General features: G+C 39.4%; 1 protein-coding gene across 2 annotated transcripts in view; it reads left to right on the top strand.

Moving 5' to 3' along the window:
- Positions 1–27,377, top strand: part of LRP6 (LDL receptor related protein 6) — a 129,294-nt gene that overhangs the window by 27,566 nt on the left and 74,351 nt on the right. For both annotated transcript variants that reach the window (XM_017832856.1, XM_017832857.1), the window contains one exon: positions 26,542–26,739. In XM_017832856.1, the coding sequence (XP_017688345.1) occupies positions 26,542–26,739 (198 nt within the window). The remainder of the gene's footprint in view (positions 1–26,541; positions 26,740–27,377) is intronic.

Raw genomic sequence — 27,377 nt, 5'->3', positions numbered from 1 at the left:
AACTAAGAGCATTGTCAAGTTGAAGAGCTTTTTTTCTAAATAAATCTGTTAAGTGTGAAATTTATTTTTCTTATTTAAAGGATAAGTATGATCTCTGCTCTAGCAGATTGTTTAAAAATTCCCTTAAAATTCAAGAAAATTGTCTTGCAAATTAAGCTTGTGTAATTTTTTTGCTATATATTGTAGTGATGCATATAAATATCTTCAATTCTTGAGCAGAAGATTCTTTTAGTAAAACCACATGTTTTGTCATAGAATAAAACTGTGCCTTATATCATGGTCTAACCTCCAGGTTAAACTCTGGCAAACTTACTCCTGAAATAAAAGATGGTGTTTTGATATTTATATTGTTTTCAGGATATATTTTTCTTGTGTATATTTAAAAAAATGCTTTCTGTGAAAGTATATGTTTAGATCTGGATACAAGCCTGGTTAGTGTGGGTAAAAATTAAGGCGGGGAAAAATTAAGAGGTACACGTGGTTTATAAAGTAGTGGGCTCAGGCAGGTCTTGAACTGTAAGAATGTTGTGGAAGAACACTTTAAGATGCATAAAGCAAAACCTACCTATTTCTTATTGTAAGCCCTTGACATGCCGTGGAGCTTAAGCAGTTGTTAACAGTGCAGAATTGTCTGGTTTTATTGTCCCTGCATATGTTGGTAAACTGGTGCTTCACGTGTTCATGAGATTTCACACAAATGTTCTGTTAACTGTATAAAAGTATAGGTTGTGCAGTAATTTTACTGTGCTTTCCCGATTAAACAATTTGATGTTTTATTGCAATAGGATGACATACTGTTTTAAACAGTAATAATGTGCTTATTGTGGCCAGAAGTGATAACTGGAGGTTCTGACTGAGCTTTTCTTGCCCTCTCTCTACACAAGTGTAGAAGTAGTTGCTTGACTGAGGAGAAGGATTGCTGGATGTGGTGTTCAAGCCAGCCCTTATCACTGAGCTGGCAGGCATAGGATAGCTTGGCCAACTAGTCAATAACATAACCAGAGATTTGTTTTAGTAAAGGTTTGATTGCTGCTCATAACCACTAAAAGCTTTAGCATTAAATAAATTATATAGTCCTAATCAGCATTTTATAACTACAAACCAAATTTGGATTTAAATGATGGATACTAAGAAAACATGAAAGTTCAATGTGTTCTTGAGGTTTGACAGAAATTTGTTACTTAAGTAGAGAAGAATTCTCTCCTTGCATAGAAATGTTCTTCTATTTCAAGGCAGAAATGAGAGTTGGAAAACTGAGCTGCTAAACTGAGGAAATGAGACTTGAAAAACTAAGTTCTTTATATAAATATATTTGTTTTAGTGTCATTAAAATCTGTGATCTCTCGTCAGCTTATGTAACCAGAGCATTTTGCCCCCTGTTTAGGAAGTAGCCAAAGGGCAGTCTTATTGATAACCATGAAATATAAAAGAGTCTCTTTGCTTTCAGTCCCAGCTTTCCCTGTCTAGGGCAGATTCCCTATAAACCCATATTTCAATGTGGCCCTATTGTTGCAAGTTCTGTCTTCTTTGTACCCCCTTCATATAAAATGGGTGCTATCAACTGATCTTACATAAATAATTAGCTAATGGAAATTAAAAAATGAAAACCAAGGTCAGAATATAGAGGATTTCTGTGCATCAGCTTTTAAATGTTCAGCAGGACATGCCTGAAATAGAGCCAAGAAGTGACTGAGAGAAAACTCAAAAACTACTGAGCCTTTGATAGACTTAATGGTCATCCAGGGACTGTACAGAGACAAGAGTCTTCCCATTTTCTCCAGTGAGAATAGGATTACAGATGCTAAAGGGCCACCTGTGCAGCTCTTTATAATCAGAAATCCTATATTTGAGGAAAGAAAAGACAGAGGAAAGAAAGTGACCCTAAAAAATTGAACAGGCTTGATGAGAACTTTCGTGAAATCAAGTGTAAGGTCATCTGTGGTAGTTACTTGATACTTAAACCTCAACTGGAGTGCTGCCTCTCTAATCTTAAGCTCATGAATGATCTGGCATGATTCTTCTGTTTTTGATTTCCAAGACTGAATTTGTTTGGGGATTGTCATTCCTGAATTCACAATTGCCTGCTCAAGTAAGAAAAATAATTGTTTTGTGCCAGTGAAAGAATCTGCAGAGCCAGTTAGCTATTAACTAAATTTATCAAGTAAATATACTTAAAAAAAAATTGTGCTAATAGAAGAGTGGGTAGTATTCTGAAAATAGTTGTACTCAGTGAAGTTTCTGCATTAAAAAAAGGATAGTTAGAAGCAAATATTTGCATTCTAAAGTAGGGGAAGATGAGACTTTTTAAAAAACCATATTTATTAAGATCACTTAATTGTGCCATTCTCTTTTGTTCTCTCCCCTCCATTTGCCCCCACAACGTACACCATCGACTTTTCCAACTTTCAATTTTCGAAGTATGCTTTACCATCTACTTTGGGGGGTAACGTATAAATGTAAGCACTAGGGGTTGTGGCTTTTAAGTTCTTTTCTTTCTGAAGTTCTGTTTTCTGAAGTATGTTTGAGGTGCTTCTTAGGATCTGTCTTGTGAACTGTCTGGTTTTTCAGGCTGGCTTGTTGTGGTATACCATGAAGCTTGGACAGATAAAATCACAGTATTAATAGTTATTTTGCCATAACAGTGTTGAGTGTGCTGCTTAGGCAGAGAACTGTGGTTTTGCACAAAGAGAGTTTGTGGCATTCCAGTGTCCAGACTTAAATGATTGTTTTCTTAGTGCAGGACCTAGATACTATATAAAACTTCTTTTCAGGAACTGCCGAATATTAACTTCAAGGTTTTCCCCTGGAGATGGTAAAGGATATGAATAAGCTTAATCTATGTATTTTTTCTGTTAAATAAAGACCAAACTAACATTTAAAACAGTGCAAGTAATGGCTGTTCTCCCCATGTAAATATGTGCCAAATTTGGTTAATGAAAAAGAGTTTAGCTGAGAATTTGAAAAATGCCCAAGCTAGATAGTGAGAACAAGTATCTGGTTATTTTTATGCTTGATACTTCTTTTAATTCATTTTAGGGAAATAATGACTACCTTCTTCTTTTGCACATGTATCTTCCTGGCAAATATATTATTCTCATGAACCATGAAACTTGCCATTTTCGTGATTTTCTGTTGCATCCAAATAAATTTCCTTTGGTGTGAGCATGGTTAAGAAGTTCGCATGAATGTAAGATACAGCTTGTCAAACATATGTTGAGTGAATGCTTGACTAATGTTTTTATGACGGAAAAGTTCTGGGTCCTTTTTTTAGAAACAATAAGAAAAATCTGTGGTAATAATTAGCCTTTTTATGCCTGACTTTGAAGACATTACATGACTTGTTTCTTCATTTCAGCCTGTCCCTCTGGAATTACAAAGTAGCTGGCATCTATTTTCTCAATACCGTTGAGAAATGTGTACTAATCTTCATAGGGATGGTTAGGTGTTTTCTTTGTGTCGCTAACTGTGAAGTTTTCGGTCTTTAAAAAAAAAAAAAATAGTGCTCCAAAATCATAAAATGATATCAACGATTGATATATACAGAGAGTCAACAAAAAAGTTGTAGGCAAACTATGTACATAACAAACCTTTTGACCTTAAATAGTTCTATTTCACCTAGAATTACCCTGTTTTGCATAACCAAAGACAACACTGTTTTAAGGTAGTGGTGTTTCTATGCCTGACAAGAAATCATGTAAGTTAATAAAGTGGTAATTTATGGCCTAGTGCAGTCTCCACCTAGACATTTGTAGGCTGAGTTATGCAACTCGTATGCCTTGTAACATACTTAATTTGCTTACAACACCTTATTCAGTGTTTCAGCAATAGGAACTGATGACAGGAATGGCCATGCCCAGTTTTATTTCAAAACTTAAGTGTCTTATTTATCTAAGACTTTTTTTTCATGGATAGATTTGTTGTTACCCTCTTTAGGATTCGAGGTACTTGCAATTGTTTTCAGCTGGTGATTTTGGAGACAATAGTGGCCATGGGCAGCATTCTGGTTTGGGGCATAATGTTGTCCCTTCAGCGAGGGTAACTGCAGTTTAGTAGTGGAAGAGTTCTATGGGTTTGTTCAGAATTCAGTTTTACTTTAGTCTTGGTCTCTTTTTCACAGATTTGACTGAATTTAAGGTTTTCTCTATCACTGTGTTAACTGTTGAAGTGGGAAGGTATGAAAGTGGGAGATAGTAGGTTTTCACTTAAAAACAACCAGTAGTGAAGACAATGTGACTTGGTAGTGTTTTTCACAAATACACATGAACACCAAGCTCTGTTTTTTCTCCTTTCTACCACTTTTTTGCAACCAAAATGTTCCTCTTATCAGAAGTAGAGTTGTTTTCACATACCATAAAAGGAAGTGAAGTTTTTTTTGGACCACTTTTTAAGAGTTCTTCTGCTCTTTCAGCCTTTAATCTGCATTGTAGTGTTTTGTCTGTGTCGCTCTTGACATGTTTCAGAGTGCATTGAATGAATTTGTTTAGAGAAGCAGTTCTTCTATTTACCTCTTCAGAAGCATGGGAATGGGCAAAATGTATCAGCAGAAGTTCATCTGTGGGATCATTCAGCTTACTTTTGTTCCTGACAGAAGGAAAGCACCATTTGATTAAACTGGCATTTTAATGGTAACACTGTGTATTCAGTAATAAAACTGTCTTCCCCAATCTGTGACAATTTTCAATGTGACTTTGAATGGGGTAAATGTACTGTATTGGGAGTGCTGCTCGTAAAGACTTAGGCTTTTTTTTTTTTTTTATGTGTAGCTTCTTTTTGCATAGAAACACCTAAGTATAATACTGGGAATTTGTGGAATGATTGTGTGAATAATGTGTGCACCAACACATGGAAATGGTGGCTGCTAGGCTGGAACCGAAGTCCACTTGGAGGCATCTGTTGTCATGTGCCCTTGGATCGTGAGTTGGTGGGCAGTGGTTGTACCTGCACCCATGGTACAGAACTGCTTGACTGACTTTCTCACTGTTTGGGACTGACTGAACAGCTTCACAGGTGAGATGGCCCGATCTGGTCTGTGTAGGCTATAGGGAGCCTGTGCAAAATGATAATGTCCCCAGGCATAGTTTGAAGCTAGGGCAGTTTGAAGGTAGCAACTTCAAGAAATGAAAATTGTCTCCCCTTTTGTGTCATTTGTGTTCTGATTCTTGGATGTGGCAAAAACTATTGCAGCCAAGTGTTTTGGTCTTGTTACTTCATAGTACTAAGAAAACTTCCCAGGCACTGGGGACAGAGTCCTCTGAGGGTAAGTGGCAGCAGTGATGGCTCTCATGGGGTCTGTGGTGGAATGGCAGAGCTGCAAAGTATATATATGTCTGGGTTGTATTACATACCTGTGGATGTTTTCTGAACTAGACCATAGCAAGAGTGGTGAGCACCACTCTGCAGATATTTACTCTGTAGAAGACAGTTGGTGCTGTAGAAAAATGGTTGTTGTGGAATATGTGTGGTCTTGCTTGTAAGGGAAATATTTACCCTCTATCTTTAGGTTTATAGATGATAGCTTAAAAATCACAACACTGCTCAAAACCTTAAATAGGCAATCACTTAGGGGAATGTTTAATTGATGGTTTGTTGTCTATAAGGACATGAGCTGAGAGCTTTTGGTCTAGTAAAAGTTTGAATGTAACTTGGGGAATGAAGTCAGGAAACCTAGCAACTGAATATTTTAGTTGAGAGTGACATGCTATTTAATTTAAATTGAAATGCTGTCAAACCACTTGCGTAGATAGATAGTCTCTCAAAGGGAAGGCTTCTGTGCATAATTCTGGGTATAATGAATGCTCAAGTCCTGATTAGGCCATAATATAAAGTAGCAAGCATCCAGACAACATGGTCGTTCTTAAAATGTCAACAGCTGTTTTACACAAGTCAGTGTGTAGAAAATAATAACTATATGGTTGAGTTGCACCATCCAAGCTTCAGAACTTAATTCTTTAGATAAGGAATGTTTAGATACAGATTTAGTTGAAGACTTTAATAATGACAATAGCTGCAAGCATGTAACTTTACAAAAGCATCATATATTCAGTGGTGTAATATGTCTAAAAGTTTTGGTAGCATTGCAGTCTGCCTTATCACTGTATTTGAGTGGAATGAGTGATTAGTGTATCACTGAGCAAATACACTGCTTACTGCAACATTTTTCAGTGGAAGGATATCTGAAGATTTTGTTTCTGATTCTTCTTTGTGTGGTATGTTGTGTGTTTGTTTTTACAAGAAATTTTGAACAAATCACTATTCCTCCCTTAACTTTCTTTTTCAAGACATTTGATGATATTTAGCTGGTTTGTGAGCACAGCACAGTTCTCCGTGTTTCCTTTTCCCTCCTCCTGCTCCTGCAGATGCCCGCTGAAAGAGGGACTGAGATTCTCTCTGCCTGAATGGCACAGAGTTGGGCCAATGCTGTGCCAGCCTTTTGTGATTGTTTTAAAACGAATGAAGCAGCAGTTGTGCTGTTACAGATTCGTTCTAACAGCACTGCTTGTCGAACAGTTTAGATGAATTAGAAGGGGAAAAACAAAAATGTGTTTCAAAACCTAGAATAAGTATAAACACTTTTGGGAGCACTTTGGAGGATTCTGAGACAGACTCTAGAAGTGTTTGTGATAAAAGCACTCTTTTGCCATTGCTGCATCCTCAAATGCAAAAAACATGCTGCTCACGTGCCACTGAACTGTCTATAAAGGACAGAGATGCTGACCTGACTTCTTAATTTGAGGAGATAAATTATATAAACTGCATTAAATGATGAAGTAAGAGCTAACGCTTTCATTAGAGGATTTTCAGTTAGTTGAAGTTGGTGTGGAATTCTATTACAGTTTATTTTTGTAGAAGTGGTGATTCATCAAAATTGACGTTTTTGTGGAAACATTTGTTTTGACAGCTTTCTGTTAGGCTGTCATCCTGGGTCACATGGTTGGAGCCTTGAACTTCCTTCTCTTTTGCAGTCATTCCACAGTAGCTGCCTGTATGCTGGTAAAATGGTTGAGGGTTTTCAGCTGTGTTAGTTTGTGATCTCACTGTTCTTAGATGTTTCTATCCACGTAGATCTTTCAGTTTTAAATGTGATTGTCACATGCTGTTCTACTTCAGTTATAACTTGTAAACTTTGGTTTTGTTTCAGTGCTTACAACAAGGCTTAGATGAGACTAAAACACTTACTGCTAAAAAAAAGTACTGCCCTTTCCACATCCCCAGTTCTCATTCCTTTGTCAGCTCTTCCTCATTTTGGCACTGTGGTTTATACTACACTGGGTATTGCCTAGATGGAAGGTACGATTAATGCTTGTCAGGGTCACCAGACCCTAGAAGGCAAGAGGGTGATAGAAGTATAGGTTTGTTTTGTTTTTTTCAGGAGACAAACAGAGCAGCTGAAGAGAGATGGAGCCTCTTCCCCTTGTCAGAAGTTTTAACTTCCTGTGTGGTTGACCTGTATACCTTGGTTGTAGATTCTGGTTGACATACAGGAATGCTGATTATCCATCAACTGTTTTCAGAGGCAATCTTTTGTTTAATAGTTGCTAAGCTGTTATATCAGGTTTCCAGCTTTTGCTCACCGGTGCTTTTTTCTGAAGGTTACTACAAACTTTAAGACACTTTTCAAGTCCTATTTAAAGGTCTGATTTTCATGATGACTTATCAAAGTCCATGCTATGAAATGCAGACAGAAGCATTTTTCTTTATTACTTGTCATTAAATTGCAGCAGCAGCCTTCCAATTAATCCTGTGATCTGTTCATCTTTTTCTCTCAATGCTGAGCAGTTTACTTTGTGAAAGTTGTATTGTATTTAAATATATAAGCAGATGCAAAAGAGGAAATACACACAGTTGCTTAACAGACCCTTGTTATCATTTGGTAGATATTCTTACTCCATCACCTTCTAGCACAGGATGCATTCTTGCTTCTACAGGTGGGATTGGAAGAACAGAAAAGAAGCAGCATTGTTATACTACCAAAATGAATAGCTCATGGGCCTCATCTACCACTCCAGTCTTGTCAAGATAGCTCTTATCGAAGTGTTTGAGCTGCTTAATGGTGTGGGAATTGGATTTTGGGGGGGTGGTGTAATTAGTGACAGGTTGTGCTGCAAACTAATACCTGTTTTCTTTGGTAATTTTGTGTTAAATATGCACAGCTCAAAACCAGTCCAGGCATACATTAGCACTTCTGTTGGAGGACTGAACCAAATGAGCAGTAAACCCTTCCCATCAGTGGTCCTATAAGAGCTAATGTTTCTCTGTACAAGAAGTTTTATTAAGAGCTCTGCTGGCTGTCTAGCGTTCCACATATTTCGTGCATGGATGGTTGCTGCCTCTTACTACCTTTGCCGATGGGATTAAAAACCAAAACTTGTTAGTAGTGCTAGTTGGTGATGGATGGCAATTTTCACTCCTGACCTTGAGTCATGTGTAAGAGTGCAAGGGAAAGGGTTGCTGCACAACATCGCTGTACTCTTAATTAGCTCCTCTGAGGTTACAGATTTATGTGTCTGAGGTTTGTGTAGCTGAGGAAAGTGATGTTCACAGCTCTTTACATGGAGCATATGACATTGGGTTATGTTGAGCTAACACTGAGCACACACATGTGAAAAAAATGATGGATCTAGGAGCTGCTAATAGCCTAAAAATAGGGGAAAACACCATTAGTAGCTAATATGTGATGCATGTGTGAATACTGCAGGTATTTGAGGCCTAAGTCATAAAATAAGGCTCAATTTGATCTTTGTAATTTGTTGCTCCATTTCAGTCAAGCTAGTCCCCAGCTTCATCTCTCAGTGACCTCCCAATCCAGTGGCATCATGCAAGTTTGTAACAGGGCATCCCCATGGGACAGACCTGCTCCAAATGCTGTAGGGACTGGACATGCTTAATTCAGTGCCATTATTGTCATTAAACTTCAAGGAATCGAGCTATGATGTAGAAGACTAAGCTTTCTTTATTCCAGTGTTCACAGTGAAAGTTGCATCACTATGGGTCTTCGTTTTCAAAGGTGTTGCCCATTATTCAAGTTTGGATGCCAGTTCATTTCAGGGGATGCATAACAGAAAAAGCAACATATAGATCCCTGGTACTATGTTTTTTGCCACAGTCTGTGTGTGAACTTTATTTAAATAGACCTAAGAAAGTTTACTTGTTCTTTGTTTTGAAAGAAACCCTTTGAAAGAAAGTCTTTTTTTGAAAGAAAGTCTCTGCTTTGACAGAAGCTTCATATCTCTCCTACCTACAGGGGAGGAGATGATGTCCCTGCTTAAATTCAGAAGTTGGTGACTTTACTTAGTCCCAGATATAACTGCCTCATTGCCATCAGTTTGGATTTGTGACTCTTTGCCTCTGAAAAGGCAAAACCCCCACATAACCTCTCTTGTTAGGATTTAAGTGAAAACTCAGTTCTTGACAAACTGAGCCAACCTTATTTCTTTTGCCGTTATCTTGGATCCCAAGAAAGAAAGGATTTGTGCCTTTCTGTTTGAAAGTTAGCCAGAAAACAGTCTCTGAGAGGAGATATTCCTTTGCCATACTTAGGCAACCAAGTGCCTGAGTTGAGCTAGCCACTTCAATTCCCATTTACAGTCATTGGAGAAGGATAGCTTTCTTCTTGGTCTGAGTTGGAGCAGTACTGTAACCTCTGCAAAAAGCTACGTTTTTGCCTTTTTTTTGAGAAGCCTAGTTGGTGGGCTCACCCTTTGGAATTGAGTTTTAGAATTGGACCTTGTGATTTATGCCACTTTGTTTCAGTGCCAAACTTGCTGAGCACAATTGCTTCTACAGACTGTAAAAAGGAAGGAGGAAAAAAATGTACGTTCTTGTTTTGAAAAACTACTATAGTTTAACGATCGAGTTAAAAAACTAAAATGCCCCTAAAATAAAACAAACCCTAAATGTGAGGCTATTGGACAATTTCTTAATGTGGTGTAAAAGACTGAGCAAAAGGCTGATCTTGCTCTCCTATTCCTATTCAAGAAACTAAGTTTTGGAGACAAAGAGGAAGAACCAGAGACATGTGTGCAGCCACAAGGCTTCAATCGCACTGCTATACGGAGATGTGGGGATAGCTCGCATGACTGGAATGTTGTCATTAAGGGGTACACACTGTTTAGGAGAGACAGACCAGGAAGGTATGGTGGTGGAGTTGCCATCTGTGAGGCAGCACTTGGAATGTATGGAGCTCTGTCGTGGGGTGGATGATGAGCAAGTTGAGAGCTTCTGGTCAGGATAAAAAGGCAGACAAGTAAGGGTGGCATTGTTATGGTTATGTACTACGGGCTTCCTGATCAAGAGGAGGAATTGGATGAGGCCTTCTACTGGCAGCTTGAAGCAGTCTCAAAGTCACAGGCCTTGGTTCTTGTGGGGGTCTTTAACTACCCTGACATCTGCTAGAGAAGCTACACAGCAAAGCACAGTCCATTAGGCTCCTGGAAAGCATTGATGATAACTTCCTGTCACAGGTAGTAGAGGATCCCACAAGGAACGGTGTACTGCTTCACCTCATACTAACCAATAGAGAAGGCCTTATTGATGTGAAGTCTGGGGACAGCCTTGGCTGAAGTGACCATGAAATTGTAGAATTCAGTGTTGAATGAAGAGGTAGCAGGACAGCAAGCAGGACTGTGACCATGGATTTCAGGTGAGCTAATGTAAGCTTCTTTAGGGATATTCTTGGAAGAATCCCATGGAAGCAGGCCTTGCAGGGAAGAGGGGTCCATGAGAGTTGGTCAGTGTTCAAGGCTCACTTCCTCAGTGTTCTAAGGCTCAAGAACGATGCATCCCAGAAAGAAATCAGGTCAAGGGCACAAGAAACCTCTGCTGATGAACAAAGAACTCTTGTCATTGCTCAGGTATAAGCAAAAGGCTCATAGGAGATGGAAGCAGGGTCAGGCCACTTGAAGTGAATATAAAGGGGTGGTCAAGACAAGTAGAAATGAGACTGGAAAGGCCAAGACCCATCTAAAATTAAATCTGGCCAAGGATGTCAAGGAACATAAAGGCTTTAATGTAAAGTACTTTTCAAATACATAAATTACAAAAGGAAAACAAAGGATAATACAGACCTGTTAGTAAATGGAGGGGGGACTGTGGTAACAGAGTAGGCAGTGTTATTGCATGCCTTCTTTGCACCAGTCTTCACTGTTAAGACCAGCCCTTGGGGATTCCTGTGTCAGAGTAAATCAGTGTCAGGAGGAAGACCTTCCCTTGGTCAAGGAGGATTGGATCAGAGAATATCTAAACAAACGTGACATCCACAGGTCCATGGTCCCTGACAGGATGCATCCATGAGTGCTGATTGAGCCAGTGGACATCATAGCCAGGCTTCTCACAACCATCCTTGAGAGGTCATGGAGATGAGGAGAGGTGCCTGAGAACCAGAAGAAAGCAAATGTCTCTCCAGTCTTCAAAATGGGCATGAAGAAGGACCCAGGAAACTACTGGCCTGGGGGCCTCACCTCCACTCCTGGGAAAGGTGATGGAGCACCTCATTCTGTAGGCCATCTCTACCCACATGAAGGGCAAGAAGGTGATCAGGAGTAGTCAGCATGGGTTCACAAGGTAAGTTGTGTTTGACCAACCTGGTTGCCTTCTACAATGAAACAACCACCTGGATGGATGGAGAACAGTGAATATTTTCTACCCTAACTTCAGCAAGGTTTTCAACACTGTCTCTCGTGATATCCTTATAGGCAAACTCAAAAAGTGTGGGTTGAATGAGTGGACAGTGGGATGGATTGAGAACTGGCTGAGAGGCAGATCCCAGAGGGTCATGATCAATGATACAGAGTCTAGTTGGAGGCCTGTCACTAGTGGTGTCCCTCAGGGGTTTATACTGGGCCCAGTGTTGTTTAACTTGTTCATCAGTGACTTGGATGAAGGGGCAGGTGCCTCCTCAGCAAGCTCGCTGAGTACACAGAACCAGGAGGAGTGGCTGATCCCCCAGAGCTCTGCGTGGCCATTCAGAGGGACCCCGACAGGTTGGAGAGATGGACAGAGAGGAGCTGTTTGAAGTCCAACAAAGGCAAATGTGGGGGTCCTGCACCTGGGGAGGAATAACCCCAGGCACCAGCACAGGCTGGGGGTGACCTTCTGGAAAGCAGTGCTGCAGAGAATGACCTGGGGGTCCTGGTGGACAGCAGGCTGTCCATGAGCCAGCAGTGTGTCCTGGGGGCCAAGAAAGCCAACAGAATTCTAGGTTACATTAGAAAGCACATTTCCAGCAGGTCAATGGAGGTGATCCTGCCCCTCTACACAGACTTAGTGAGGCACATCTGGAGTGCCGTGTCCAGTCCTGGGCTCCTCGGGACAAGAGACATGGAGCGACTGGAGTGGGTCCAGTGGAGGGCAACAAGGGATGATTACTGGACTGGAGCATTTCTCTTACAAGGAAAGGCTGAGGGAACTGGGCCTGTTCAGCCTTGAGAAGAGACACTGAGAGGGGACTTCATCCATGTGTGTCAGTGTCTGCAGGGAGGGGGCAGAGGGTGGACCACGCTCTGCTTGGTGGGGGCCCAAAATAGGACAAGAGACAGTGGGCAGAAACTGATGCCCAGGAAGTTCCACTGGAAGATGAGGAAGAACCTCTTTACTGTGCAGTGACCACACGCTGGAACAGATTGCCCAGAGAGGGTGTGGAGTCTCCCTCACTGGAGATATTCCAGAACTATCTGGATGCAATGCTTTGACATGTGCTCTGGGGTGACCTTGCTTGAGCAGGGAGGTTGGATCAGGTGACCCAGTGTGGTCCCTTCCAACCTGTCTGATTCTGTGATTACGACACTGGAGGCTCCATAGTGGACGTAAACATTGGTTCAGTAAAACAAGACTGACTTGCATATATTTTAGACTTTTGTGGTCATTAAAGCACAGTTCCTGATAAAATTGTGATGATGAAAAGATTCATTGTATTTCACCTCCTTTAAAATGTTTTATCTGTGAAGCAAATTGAAGCCATATACTTTTTTTTTTCCCCTTCCCATTCCCCCCTTTTAATAGGAATGTTCATGGTTGTTATAGCATTCGTTTCCAAAGCAAATTCAGACAATCATCTGTTAGGTGTTGCAGCCCAGTGTAGAGGAGCCCTGAAGGGTTCTGTATAGAGAAGATTTTTGTATGGCAAATCTTAAGGCAATAATAAAGTCATCAGTATGTACAACCCTGTAATTTTATGTATTACTCGGAACTTCAGCTTCTTACTTGCCCTGAGTACAGAGCATGGTATTGGATACTATCCTAGAAAATGGCTTGTTTACAGAATCAATTCTTGCTGCACTGGAAATGCCCTTTCTCAAGTAGTTATGTCAGCTCTTTCAGGTGATCCTGAAGACATGGGATAGTTAGACTTGAGGTGGAAAAAATATCTCAGTACTCCCACCCCCTTTCTTCAAATTTCTGAGTTGTGACTTAGGGATTGGCATTGTTACTGATGTGGGAAAGGAGTTGATTAGAAGAAGCTTTCGGGAGCTAGGACTAGTCCTACTGCCATCAATAAGTCCATTTTCTTTCCCCATGCTGTGAAAAAGCTGCAGTGCCTATTTTCTTGGATTTTAATTAGTAAGATAAATATGCATTTGTTTCCGTTATCAAGTAACAGAGTATATCCTTCTGGTCTGGCTTATTCTTTTTATGCAATTGTCCTGGTTCTATCAAGCTGTTAGTGGCAGGTATTAAGGAAACTTCCCTGTCTAATCATCCAGGAGCCATTCTTCTGGTCACTCTTGCACCACTTGAGCTGGGACCAAAGCTCCTTTGCAGTTACACACCCCACACTCCCAATCAGACCAGTTTGCTTCTAACTAGCTCAATCCCAGGTTTCCCATAGCAGAATCTAAAACATTTCAAGCCTTAGAATAATTTAATCTTGGTGCAATAACTAATAAAACACTTGGAGCTGGGTGCCTCCAAGGAGGGATCCTGAACAAAGAAAACGCTGGGCCTTTATACCTGTGCATGTATAAACATGGGAAAGTCTGGAGGGCTCCTGCTGTGTCTCTGAGTGTCTGGTCCCCTGTCTGGTCCCCAGGTCCCCGGGCCCTTTGTTGTGCAAAGAGTCAGAAATTCACAGCTTCTTGTCTATCTCTGGCTTAGACTCCTCCAGAGCTCAACCTGTTGCTTGCACTGCAGCTGCACCCCAAGCTACCTGCGCTGGATGGATTCCTCTACAGCAGTGCCATTGAATCACAGTCTTCCCTGCTTTCTCTGTGCCCTCTGCCTCCTCACTGTTACCTGTGTGCAAAACCAACCTATTCTGGCAGCTCACAGTGCAGTCCACCAAAAAAAAGAGGAGCAAGGTTATGAAGAGTTAAGACTCCCTTGAATAAATTCACTGTCTATTTTTCTTTCACACTTGGGGGAAAATCACTCTATTTTAATTGCTTCATTTAGTTTTTTTCTGAACGTATTTTTGTCCTCAGTGGTAATCCCGAGCTGTGGGGTTTTGTTGCTTTGGGTTTGTTTTTTTTACCTTTGGTCAGTTACAGAACTAGAGATCCATTTTATTGCAATTCAGTTCAGAGAAGAGTAGTTAAAGAGTAATTGTCAATAAAGCAGATTAAAGCCTTTGGTAAAATTGGATAACAACCATGAAGAGATTATTGTTCGTGACTTATAACAAAAGAAAGTATCTGAAGCAGGCCACGGAATGGGCAGACTAAAGAGGACTTTAAAGGGAATAAATTAAATGTAGAGTAAAAGAGAATTTTTTTGGAAGTGTACGCAGGCAGTTTTCAGAAATTGTTGCATTTGAGATTTGAGTTCATCCCTGGTGCACATAAACTCATGAGGAAAAAAATATCCATATATATGCACATATAATATGGGGTTTTACTTTTCTTATGTTTTGCTGCAAGTACTGACTGCTGCAAAACTTTGAGGGGTTGGGCGCAAGCATAAAGGAAAACCCAGAACACAGATGAATTAATTGTACTTTGAATCGAAACAGAAATCGTATACATCAAAACCTGTACATTATACATGGCTTTGGACACAAGGCTCAAGCTTTCTGCAGTCATGCTCAGTGCTGCCACTATTAATGAAGCTGTCTTTTGGCCCCAGTCTTTTTCACCCTTAAGATTGTAATTGTGGCTCTTAGAGTTTTGGAGTAGAAGTGCTTTGTCCTCTTCAATAAATACTAATGTTGTCCTGCTTCCAGGTTTATTGGAGTGACTTATGGTTGCTTGGTGGACTTGGATTGATGGCAAATAGATGCAGTGTTCAGTCAACTTCAGAAACAACTGAATCTGTAGGTAGTAGTGGAGAGGAACAGTGTTACACCAAGTGCTAGAACACCTGCTTTTGGATGTAACAGGGAGTGGGAAAGCAATAATTATTGAAGTGTGGTTTGAGGGACAAGAAATTTGACAGACAATTTGTATCCTTTCAGTCATCCCACTAAAGCAATTCCTGTAGTGGAAAAAGGGCTGAGACCCACCGTTTTATGTCAGTGGTCAGAAAGGAGTGGTGTCACAGCTGACACCTCTCGTGTTGCATTCCCATCCCTGGAAATTAACAGTTGTACTTTGAAGAATAGTTGATCTTGCCTAGCATAAAGATTACCAGTCAGAATGTGATGCCAGTTTACATATTGGTAAACTATTAAAAATGCGATTTTGTGTGAATTTAATTACTAATCATTAAGTTGGTGTTACTTTTGCTTAGCTGTAGCTTGCTGTTGAAGTGCAGTTGTGCAGGGGTGTTGTATCAAGATATTTTTAACTTGTTGAGTTTACTACCAAATCTATAGATTTCTGCTTGTTGCTCCTGACTTCTTTCATAAATTGTTTAAGTAATTTTGGCAAGATTAAAGTGTTATTCTGCACTATATCCTTAAGATTCAGCCTCATCCGTATCTGGACCCCAGGCTGGTAGTGCTTCTTCATCATTTTGGTCTTGGTTCTTACACAAGATTGTCAGCAGCACCAGCTTTTCCTAGAATTATAGAATATCCCCAAGTTGGACGGACTTACTAGGAACATCATGCTTGCTTTAGAGGTATTAACATATAATTTATACATAGGTAGTGTTTTGTTTAATGTGCCAACTCGTTTTGCAAGTTAAATGCAAAGAAAATTACATTGTTTTGTTAAAGTAGTTTTTCTGTAAAACCAATCAAATTATTTTTTCTGCAGGAAAAGCTTTGAACTAGACAGATTTTTTTGTGTTTGCTTGGTTTCTCCATGCTTAATACCTTTAATGTTTCATTCTTCTGAATTGTGCCATGTAATGTGGGGTTTGGCTGTTTTTTGTTGAATCAGAGGTGAACCCTAAGTGTAATGTTTGATTTGAAAACAAGATAACTGAATTGACCTAGGCGGGCTTCTTCGGTATCAGCACATTTTTTCCTCCTGTTGTCTTGTCACTAACACATCTTTTTCACTCTTTGGAGGGTCTCTGAGTGGAATAAGAACATGTGGGTCCTACTTGCACTGCCTTGATCCCCTTGAATTGGTGAGTGTAAGAAGATCCTCTGTTCGATGCTTCACAAAACCTGGGCCAGATGATGTCTTCTGGACTGAGGGATACCAGTCTTTTCTGTCTGGGCAGGCAACAGCTGGCTTAAGATGCTGGGAGGTTCTGTGTGTGTGAGATATAAGGGAAGAAAAAGACAGGTATTCTTCAGAGAGCACCCGAAGTATGTTTATTACACCATTAGGTGTAAGGAGAGGAGCTGTTGGGCCCTTCTGTATCACTGACTTGGTTCTCCACCTTCTGCACTGATGCAGGAGAGAGGTGGAAAAGTGGCAGCCTTGAGGTGTAGGGCCTCTGGCAAAAGCAACTGCAAACAGATGGATCAGTTTTATAGGCAAAGTATTTACTGGGCAGGAAAGAAACGTTATTTAAATAAGCAAAATATTGCTGAAATCTTATTTTCTCTTTCTGTCAACATCAAAGTTGCACACTAAGAAAACTAGGTTTTTTGCTGACTTTGAAAATCTCTGATTTTAAATAAAATGTGCAATTTCTAGAGGCTGCTTAGGTATGCAATAGTTCCCTACATTGTTGTTAAATAAATGTAGATCTCCCTTTCCCAAAATGTTTCAGTATATCATTGTATCCTTTCTGTAGTACACATTCTCCACTCGCCCTCCCAAGCAGCGACTGAGTTTCAAAAGGTGGCATTTTATCTAGTTAAATTGTACAAAATGTGATTTTTTTCTTTTCCTCCAGATGCTGTAAGGAAAACAAGGAAAACCACTTCTTGTTTGTAAACAGCCTGTATTTTGTAAAAACTCTTAAATGGCATTTAGTCTAATTATTTTAAATTCTGTGAGCTGATGGCAACTGATCAGCATGTTTTTTCTGCTTAGCAATTCAGGCTTGAGATGAAAGCTTTAAACTTGAATGAGTTTTATACTTGAGTGATTGGGAGCATACTTGAGGTTTCTACCTATAGTGCAATATTTGGTGGGCATTTTTTTTGTACCTTGCTAGAAAACATCTTGTGAGTGAGGCCTGTGGTTGGGCAAGGATTTGGATTTTTTTCACTCTTTTGATGTGTCTCTGTGCTGGAAGTGATTTGTATGCAGTGTGTATGGTTAATGGTGGCTATTACTAGAAGAGCTGGTGAATGACCTGCAAAAGAAGCTTGTAGGAAGAAATGCTAATGACTTGGGTTTAATGCTGTTTTAATTGATTTTTTAACTTCAGAATTCCAGATGCAAAAATACTAGAAATGTAGTTGCTGTAGAATACATAGCCACTTGTTCCATAAAAATTGAATCTGAGTATTTAATATTCAGCTGAAAAGTAAAAGCAGTCTTACTTCCTTTACAGCAAAATCTAACTCAGAAAAAACTCGAGCGAAGTCTCAGACATCTCAGACATCATATTTGGCAGTAATGTTTTCAGTATAAAAATGAAGGGGTGTTAGTTTCATCTGAGGATGAAGCCTTTGGCCAGTATTCATACTGAATTTAGTGGGCCTTTCTAACTGCTCTGTGAAAACATTCTTTCTTCTCAATAAAAGCCAAGTCTACCTAGGTTTATATTTCCAGAATTAGGTCTCTAACCAAATCTCCAGTGTAATGTAACCCGTCTTGTTGTGCATTAATTACACCGTGTCCCTTGATTTCTACTCTTTTTATCCTCTATAGAGAAATCTCTCCTTCTTCCCTGCCCCCTCCCCTCTTTTTTTTTTGTAGTGAACATCATGTAGCTTTTGGGTTTAAAATAAGGCCTTATTTTCTGTAATTTTGTAGTGTGAAAAGACTAATTGGTGTGCGCTGCTTTCTTACAGGAGAATAAGTGATTTAGTGAGTCTAGTGGATGATCAAAATATAAAAGAAAAAAACCCAGCCATGGCAAATGAAACTGTTTCAGGAAAGCTGAAATGAATTAATTGCTTGCCTGCGTGTTCCTTACTGAGGGTGTCAGGTTGGTTTCTGTATCAATAAACTGATAAACAAATCACAAGAACAAGAACTGCCTCAAAATGTACTGAACTCCTAGATGACATTAATTAATTTAATTTTAAAAAAAGCCTAAGGAATGATGGTTACATGTAAGTAAGCTGGATTTACATACCAAACAATAGGATGAAAACTATGAAAAAAGTATTAGCAGAGTGCTGAAATGTGATATGAAGGGTAAGAGTTAGCTTGGTTCAGCAGAACATTAAAGTTCCTTAGGGTTTCTTGGAGGAGTCAGGAATTAAGAAGATAAAAATGACCTAGTTGGTAGTAGTGTACTGAGAGAGGGGCTGAATATTTTACTGATGAAAGACTTGGAATGATAAAAAAAACACTCACAGAGGAAAAATTACAGACAGATCTCATGATATTGAACGTTGTTGTTCCCCAATTTCATTTGATGGCAGACAGGTTGTTTCTCTGATTTTTCAGCTGATCTTCTCTCCTCTTGTTCCTGGCTGAGCCATTCTGCCTTCCCATATTTTAGCACAAGTACCCACTTGATGGTGTGGTGAACTGCGTCAGGGGATTGATGGACCCCAACCTAGAGTAAACTTCCATTAAAACAGAGAATAAAGTTAAGTGAGTTGGTCTTGGTTAAAAGCTGTTACTGTTGTAAGCTGAGTGTGCATTAAGGATTCCTTAGGATGGTTATACCAGTTCATTCCATCTACTGTGAGTGGAGTTGATCTGCATAGTACCCTGCATACAGTTCACAACTCCAAACCTTGCACAGTGATATGCACTGGGATGCTTAGTGAGGAACAGCCCAGAATGACAAATGGCAGATTTATCTCTCTCACCCTCATTCGCTGGGCAGAATAATTGCCATGTATGACTGTGCTCTCTTGCCATGGAGAAGTGTGTGTGTTTCTAGGGCTTCAGTTTGAGATACAAGTATAGGGAAAAATCTTTCTCTACTTCCTGCATTCAGGATGTATAAGGAGAAATGCAAAATAATTCTCTCAGTTTTTCATTGAAATATAAAAAAGAAGTTTGATTATGACTGAGCTGAAAAGATCCTTATGTGTCAAGGCAGGGAGTGAAAAATTATGGAGCTGACTTGTCTAGTTTCATCCTAAGGCTCTTTGAAATGACAGAATTCTAAATTCTCATTTATAAACTAAATATTTATAGTGCAAATGTCCTGTAAAGGACATTTTAGTGTAAGTCCCTGTAAAGAAACAGATTTTTTTCATTGTACAAAGAAGGTAAATTTTATCTGAGAAAGATGATGCTTTCCCCCATTTGTTTTAAAGTAGCTAAACATTGTTTTGTACTAGCTTTCATAATTTTGTTCAGTTCACAGGTGTGTAGATCTGCACCTTTTAACAGGATCTTAAAGAACTGTTTGAAAAGGGTATTTCTGTGTGCATGGGCTCCTCTGGGGCAATGCTGAGCAGCTACAGCTTGAGGCACTGCCAGAGCAGACCTCTGTGAGACTCTTTAGCCCTGCAAAGTTACCCAGCATGCAGTCCTGGCTTCTTGAGAGACTGTGCCACACTTATTGGTTTGAGATACTTTTGTTTGTTTGTTTGTGTGTTCATTTTTTGAAGGTCTGTCAAAACTGCCAGCTGGTTTGCTTTCCTCTGTTTTCTTGGTATAGGTAGGTTGGAAGGCAAGAATTTTTCTTATTTTGTCCATCTTCTGTTACATTAACTTAAATTTTAGTTTTCTTTTGGCTTACCTGCCACTAAAAGGCTGTCTGAACGTGGCTGGGTGTGGTGTGTTATATCTGAAGTGATTCCTGTGCAAAGGGCTGGCAGAGTTCTTCCAAAGCATGTCACCATCTTGCTTCCGTCTTGCAGTTGGTAAGGGCCTTGGGATGGTGTTAATCAGTAACAGAGAGAGGAAATTCTCTCTCCTTCTCTATTCTTTTGGCTTAAACTGGGAAAATTGTTGTTTCAGATATTGTTTTTTGAATGCCACTGAGTTTTGTCAAGCTTTATTTCCTGCTTGCTCTAGGAGTAACGAGAAAATGGCTTTTGTTTCCTAACTGTGGAACATATGTCGTTAGACCTTTTGTGTCTGGAGATAGGAAAAGTTAGTTTGCAAGTTCAAGGAGCAGAAGACCTTTCCACCTGCTCAAACAATTAAAATTCTGCCTTTGTGAGCATTCAGCAGAAAAATAGCTACTTCTTGTTTTTTAATAAACCGCTTTTTTTCCTTGCGATCTGTGGCCAAAAGGACAATGATATGCATGTGACTCTGCAGTGCATCAGTGTATGCTTGGCAGCTAAATCAAACCTTATTTCCTATAGACTTTTAGAAATATCTGGATGAAAATGAAAAACAGTCTCTCACCTGTGTTTTTTCCAGTTGTCAAGCATATTCTTTAAACTAGGATGCCTGAAAATAGAGGGCATCATAGATAGCTTGAATACTGGGTTGTTTCTTTCTGGTTATGAAATGAAAATATCATGTAGGTTTGTCCTTCCATTTTGATTTCTTACAAATGACTTTCAGTGGTTTTGCTAAGGTCTTCTTTTAAGGGCTTCTGAAAGCCATCTCCAAAATCTTATTCTAGTTTTATACTTTGTTGTTAATTCTGAGGTAGAGACAAAGCATCATCTTCTGATCACTTCATCACAGGCTTTCTTCTTTTCAAAAGTGGAATATTTGCATTTATCCCTTATTTTAGAAATGGATTCCCAGAAGAGGGAAGGTCTGGTGATCATTTTATTTCTCCTGCTAGATAAGGTCTGAATAGGAGACTAAAGCCAACTCTAAAGTGGAAATCCTCATAATACCATACTGGTTACAGATGGATTTTGCCTAATTAGTATACTGCTTGATGTCCTAGGATAAATGCAGTCATTTGCATGAAAGTAGGATCACCAGGATAGCATCTTCATCTTGAGGGAACCAGTATAGAGTATACTGGGGAGAATATTTGTATGTCTTATAAAATCTATGTTCCAGTAGACCTTTTTCTGGTGTGTATAGTAGACTTATATTCATGTGAAATTTTATACATTGCTTTCTCCCACTTGTCAGTTGAGTCTTTTATCGTCCCTGGCAAATCAGTTATGGAGGCTGGAGTTACACAAGGTTACTGCTTTGCTAGCAGTGATAACATTGAGTTCTCCCTGTTGCAGGTCATTGTGTTAAAGGTGCTGGATAGACTCCTACCTAGTCTTGATGCTCTGAGCATAATGGTTTGGGCTGTGAAGTTGAATAGCTGAGAGGCACCTGTGGAGTTCTGCTAGTCCTCCAGCCCTCCCCGAGATGCAAGGGATGAGGATGGGGGGTCAAGGGAGGGAGTTAAAGGGGTCAGTTTGGTCCATGGGTGTTTGCTTGTCAGGCATTTTCAGCATATCCGACTTGTTCTGTGCTAGACACACTGATGCTTTTGAGAAGAGTGAAATAAAAAAGGCTTGGTTTTCAATGTAAGAAATCTTGGTTGTTTTGGTCCGGTGTATATAGCAATATTTAAGATAGGTGGTTCCGAGCCAGCTGTGCTTAGCTGAAATGAAAAACTACAGCTTTATTGGGAATTTGTGGGCTTCAAAACCCAAAATCAGTGTAAAAGGTAAAAGACTTCATGTGTTAAGATGTTAAGAGTAGCTACTTAATTCACACCCATTCCTCACATAGCTGCTTTTAGTATGTTCAAGAGTGATGGAGAAAACTGCATAAGTTAATTTGCACAGAAAATGGTGTTGAGTGCATTGAATGTTAACGTAAGAAATTATTGTAAAGCAGCTCTGAAAATTACATTCAACTAATGTCCGTGCTTATTTACAGAGACAAGCTATTGTAAAAGAGCAGAGCTCTCAGCTAGCTAAGAACATCTTTTCTCTCATGTTTATCTTGATTGTATCCCCAAAGGATATTTTTTCCTCTCTTTTATGAAGAATTATTTCCATATTTAATTTGCTATGTACATTTTTTACTTCTCTTGGAGGACTGAAAATACTTTTGACTTTTGCAATCAGTTGAGAAACTTCATACTAAAACCTTCCTGTGCTACTTTTAGTCTCCTTATTTAAGATCCGTTTTCTGTGTCATTCGATACTGCTATGTGCTTCTGGATTGCAGTTTTTATCCCTCTATGAACTTTCCTCAAAAAGTCTCTGTTCAGAATACCTGAAGGGTCATGTGATTCAAATGTCTTTTTGTAAACTCCCGAAGAGTCGTGAGCATTTCTTCTCAAGTCAAGAGCTATTTTTGATAGGCAAAGGTGTGGTTATTGTGTGTAATTTTCCTCAACTACTCCGATGCCTATCATTTAACTGTATTTTTTGGTTAGATGAGTTAGCGCGAGAGCTGGAGCAGACTGTGTTTCAGGAGGACCACTACAGAGCTGATCAGCTCCGCAGGGGTCGCTGCACTTCTAAAATGTGTGCAGGCTCTGAGTTTTGGCAGCTGTTTGTGTCCCTGAAGAGCTCAGAGGTTCTTAGGGGCTGAAACAAGCCTAATTGCAAAGTTGGGGCATTCAGTGCGAAGAACCTCAAAAAATAATTAGCTGTCCCAATTAAGCAGCTGCTCTTCCCACTGAATAAAGTTCAGGAAGGTAAACGTTTGCCTACCCTGTACAGTGCTGTAATTAACTGCCTTAAAATCGGGTTAGTGTTGTGTGTGGGGTGTCTGTTCAATGAGTGAACCAGTTGTATGCATCTCAGTGGGGGCTGGTGTTTCAGTGACACTCCCTTCAGGCACCTAGTTCGATGCAGAACAGTAGGGCTGAAAGGGTCTGCAGCAGTGTTGGGGACCAATGCATATCAGAAAGTTGCAAAGCTGATGGGTGCTGGCGATAATTTATCTCCTTCTGTGCAGAAATCACTGCTAAATTATAGCATTTAACCTTGGCATTTGTACTCTACAGGCTTTTTTCTATGGATGTGGATATTGTGCCATCAGCGTGCCTTTGTGGAAAAGAACAGCTTTGTGGAAAAGAAGCTCTGTTATTTATTATATTTGTTGATCGTGCAGAATGGAACCATAAAATGCTGTTTCATCCTGTTTATTTGTTTGTTTGTGTGTTTGTTTTGCTGTGGGAAAACCTTCTATCTGAAGCAGATCAAAACTGTGAAGTTACAACTGTACAGTGCAAGTGATTTCTGATGCCTTTTTAGAGGGAGTTTTATTGCCTGGATTCACCTTATGCACTGAGATGCAAAAATGAAAAAATGCTAGATTTAAAGATGCATAGAAACAAGTTGATAGGAATAAACCATCAAAACTCTTTCTCTATTTGTTCATAATTTTTAGTGATGGTATAATCTTTTAAGATAAACCAACATCCTGCGCCACAGTCAAACAAAGTACCAACTAATTTTATTTTTTTTTTAACTTCAGTCTAAGAACCTTCTTCTCTTCTATAAGTGTACATCAAATACTTGATGTGCCTTAATTCCTTGGAGGGGGGCATGACTCTCTAAAAATTACAAGCAGAGATAAATAGAAATACACTTTGTTGTTGTTTTTCTTTGAGATTTTTATGAGGACTCACAACCATTTCCAGAGTCTGCTGGTAAAAATCTGACCTCTGGTGGTATTTCTTGTTAGGTTGAAGAGAGATTTGCCTCTATAAGGGTTGCTTTGTTACTAAATTAAAGGCCTTCCTGCTAAGTCTGGTGCTACTGTTAGATGTGAAAGTGTGCTTGCTGCAGTCGGTTACAGCACAGCATGTCTGTGCATTGCCCTCTGGATCTTTACAGACTTGGGATTGCCCAGCACGGAGCCCAGTTCAGTGACTGTGCCACTGTACAGTGAACCTGCTCCATAGATGCAGGGTTTTCCCTCAAAGTTAAAAGGGTGGTATAGATTCTAATTTTAAATGTTACTTTTCTCCTCTTCTGCACTAGAATTAAAATCTTGGTTCCTGGATTTAAATTGTGTAGCGAGGTATAACTAGATGAGAAGAGAGACAAATGGAACAGTTGTCTTCTACTGGTATCTCAATGCCATAATTTAGCACAAGACATTATTTTTCTCTTAATATATTCTCTTAATATTTTGCTCTATCCTGTGGGCTTCGATGGTGGCTTTTTTTTTTTAATTGAAATAACTGTGTTTGAAAAGGTTAAGAGAGAATGACCCTTACTTTGTCTGTATGGCTGCTGTCATCAGATGGAGTGTGGCTGCCTCAAAACATTTTTAATGGAGACATTAAAACTCCTAGGTTTTCAAGCAAGGTGGAGGTAAAAAACCCCAAACTGTTGGCGAAACTGCGCAAAGGTCAACAGAGCTGATTGGAAATGTTACTGAATCTTTAAGCCACTTCTGTGTGTATATGTGCTTCTCTGACAAATGAAATTGGGTTGGTTTTGTGAAGTTTGGGAAGCCTCTTCTTTGTTACCAAACTACCCTTACCTGTTTTTCCTTGAGTAATTGCAGCATGCGTTAGAGGTGAGAGTGAGACGGGGAAGAAGATGAGGCTGTGCAGCAATTAAGGAGCTGATTCAGTCTGAAAAAATTGGTCTAGCAGGGTGGTCAGAGCCTTGGAACCTATTAACCTTGATTTGGAAGTCTAGGACTTGACAGCTAGGGCCAAGAAGGGCTGTCTTAAAGAAGTTAAAAGTAAATCTCTCTTTTTCTCTCTTCTTTCTCACATACTCACTGGTGAAATATTGCCTGACTTTTTTTAACATTTCTTTTTTCAAGTATGCAGCTTTCTTATTCCATAACTTGACCAGGTGGCTTGCTACTGTGCTACCTTATCTGGAAATTATTTGGGTTTTGTCCTTCTTCCTGATGAAAAAACAGTTTATCTGAGGCACTTGTTTCTGTTCAGAGAAATCTCACATGCTCTTTTCAGATATTTTTGCACTGTGTTTAAAATAAGCATATTGCTCAATGAAGAATGACTCACTTGGGATCAAATAAGACAATATTTGTGTTAATCAGCTGCATTTCTGTTCGCAGATATTGCTGCAGACTAAAACAAACATGCTGTAGACACGAATTAAGGGGGGAGATAATGACATGGAATTTCTTGACTCTTAAAAATAAATTAAAAAAAGAATAAATATTTGACAAGAATAACTTCATATGCAAATGTTTCTTAAATATGTTGCATGTTCGATTTTGTTTTGAGGATGGGTGGACAGGCCTCTTCAGGTGTGGGCACCATATAGTGATGTGCTGTGGTTGTGTAATGATCTGAGTTAGTCTTTCCTAATCTGGATTGTTTTGACTGAGCCAGGTTAGGGAGCACAGATACAAAGAGGTATACAGGTATGTTGGCAGATGTTATGAGGTGATGAGAGCAATTTAGGACAGTAGTCTGTTCCAGCTGCAACAGCAAAAGCACCATGGACACACTTGATCTGATCTGTTTATAATTTGTGTAACTTCTGTTTAGTTATGCATTCAGTTAACAACCCACAAAAGTATATCCATTTTCTACCACCTGCAGAAAAGGGACAAATATTCCTACCTGCTATTAATCTCCAGCCGTAATAAAGTGGTTTCCCTTGTTTCACCTCAGCCTTAGATGCAACTGGGTAGCTTCCCTCTCCCCACTACTTGTTAAATAATGTTTAAACGTTGGTATATGTTACATGTTTTACAACTTGCTTGTCCAGTCTTAAAAGATTTTACAGAGTGTTTTGCCCAGTTACTGAGTGCAAGCTGTGTTTCTAAACATGTTGACTTAGCTACCTCTCTCAGGATTTCTGTGGAAAAAAAGGACATGAATTCATCTACCATTAAATCCACTTAACTGCATCACATGCAACTATGTCTGCTGTAAGTCCTCACACCTTCTTTTCCTGTTCCCCTGCCAGAACTCTGATCCATGTTAAAGAAGCTGTTGTACTTTTATGATAATCTGTAATATCTATCTTTGCTGTTTAGTGTTGAATTCTGAGATGGTTGTCAAGATGTGTTTGATATCTCCCAACTTTCTCACTTCACCCAAGGAAAGAAAGAAACATATGGAAGTATAAACTGACATAGTACTGTGCATTTGTCTTAAGTTGTTTTTCTTTAACTTCTTGTAAAGTAGCTTTCTTGTGTTTCACAGGATACATGTACTTTACACAGTAGAAGAGAGTTCTACAGATATTGTCTCTGCAGAATAGAGTGTGTTTTTGTCTCTACTGAAAGTTGTCGTCAGCGTTCCAGTTGTAGATTTATACATGATTGCTTTCTTTTTTTTGTCTTTCTTATTTTCAAATAATTATAGGTTCATGTATTGGACAGACTGGGGAGAAGTGCCAAAGATAGAACGTGCTGGGATGGATGGTTCAAGCCGCTCCATTATAGTTAACACAGACATATATTGGCCAAATGGACTGACGTTGGATTATGAGGAACAGAAACTTTATTGGGCAGATGCTAAACTGAATTTCATCCACAAATCAAATCTGGATGGCAGTCATAGGTAAGAAGTTTTTGTTTTACGTATGTAATGTGGTACTTTTCTTAAAAAATGTTGCTTAAGTGATATCATATGCTGCGTTGCAGTGAATTGTAGTGTTAGCACTCACAAAATTTTAAGCAAACTAGTGCTGCCAGAAACTTTTATCCTTCCCTATCCTGTGCCTTCCAGCACTGTGAAGTGGAATGTGTGCTCCTCTTCAGGGTATCCTGTAACTCTACTGAAGACATTTCTTAGAACCAGTTCCATAAAAAAATCCTAGAATACTGTTCTTAGTTGTATAAGACGATATAGCAAAATTGTCCCTTTTCAGTAGGTCTTCTGTACAGTGTTGCTGTGGCATTCAGAAATGCAGAAAATAATCTGAATAAATAGATTGTCATATACTAGTATTTCAGTTTCATTAATCCTAGGGGCTGGGAAATTAGTGGAAAACAGTCCTTACAAGAGAACTATGTTAAAATTACTGTTTTTCTCTAACGGTTTCATAGTGACAATGTAATTCTTTTTGATCCAGTCATGGCTATGTCTTAATTAAGGACATAACTGTTACTTTGTATGTATACATTTATCCCTAATTTGGATGATGACCCTCTTCATTAGATGAGAGAGCTTTGATAAGTACTGTTTGCAGACACAAA

The sequence above is a fragment of the Lepidothrix coronata genome, unplaced genomic scaffold (genome assembly GCF_001604755.1).
Source record: "Lepidothrix coronata isolate B3197 unplaced genomic scaffold, Lepidothrix_coronata-1.0 Scaffold208, whole genome shotgun sequence".
Lineage (NCBI taxonomy): Eukaryota > Metazoa > Chordata > Aves > Passeriformes > Pipridae > Lepidothrix > Lepidothrix coronata.
The sequence above is the reverse complement of the archived record's forward strand: the minus strand, read 5'-3'. Positions and strand labels throughout refer to the sequence as shown.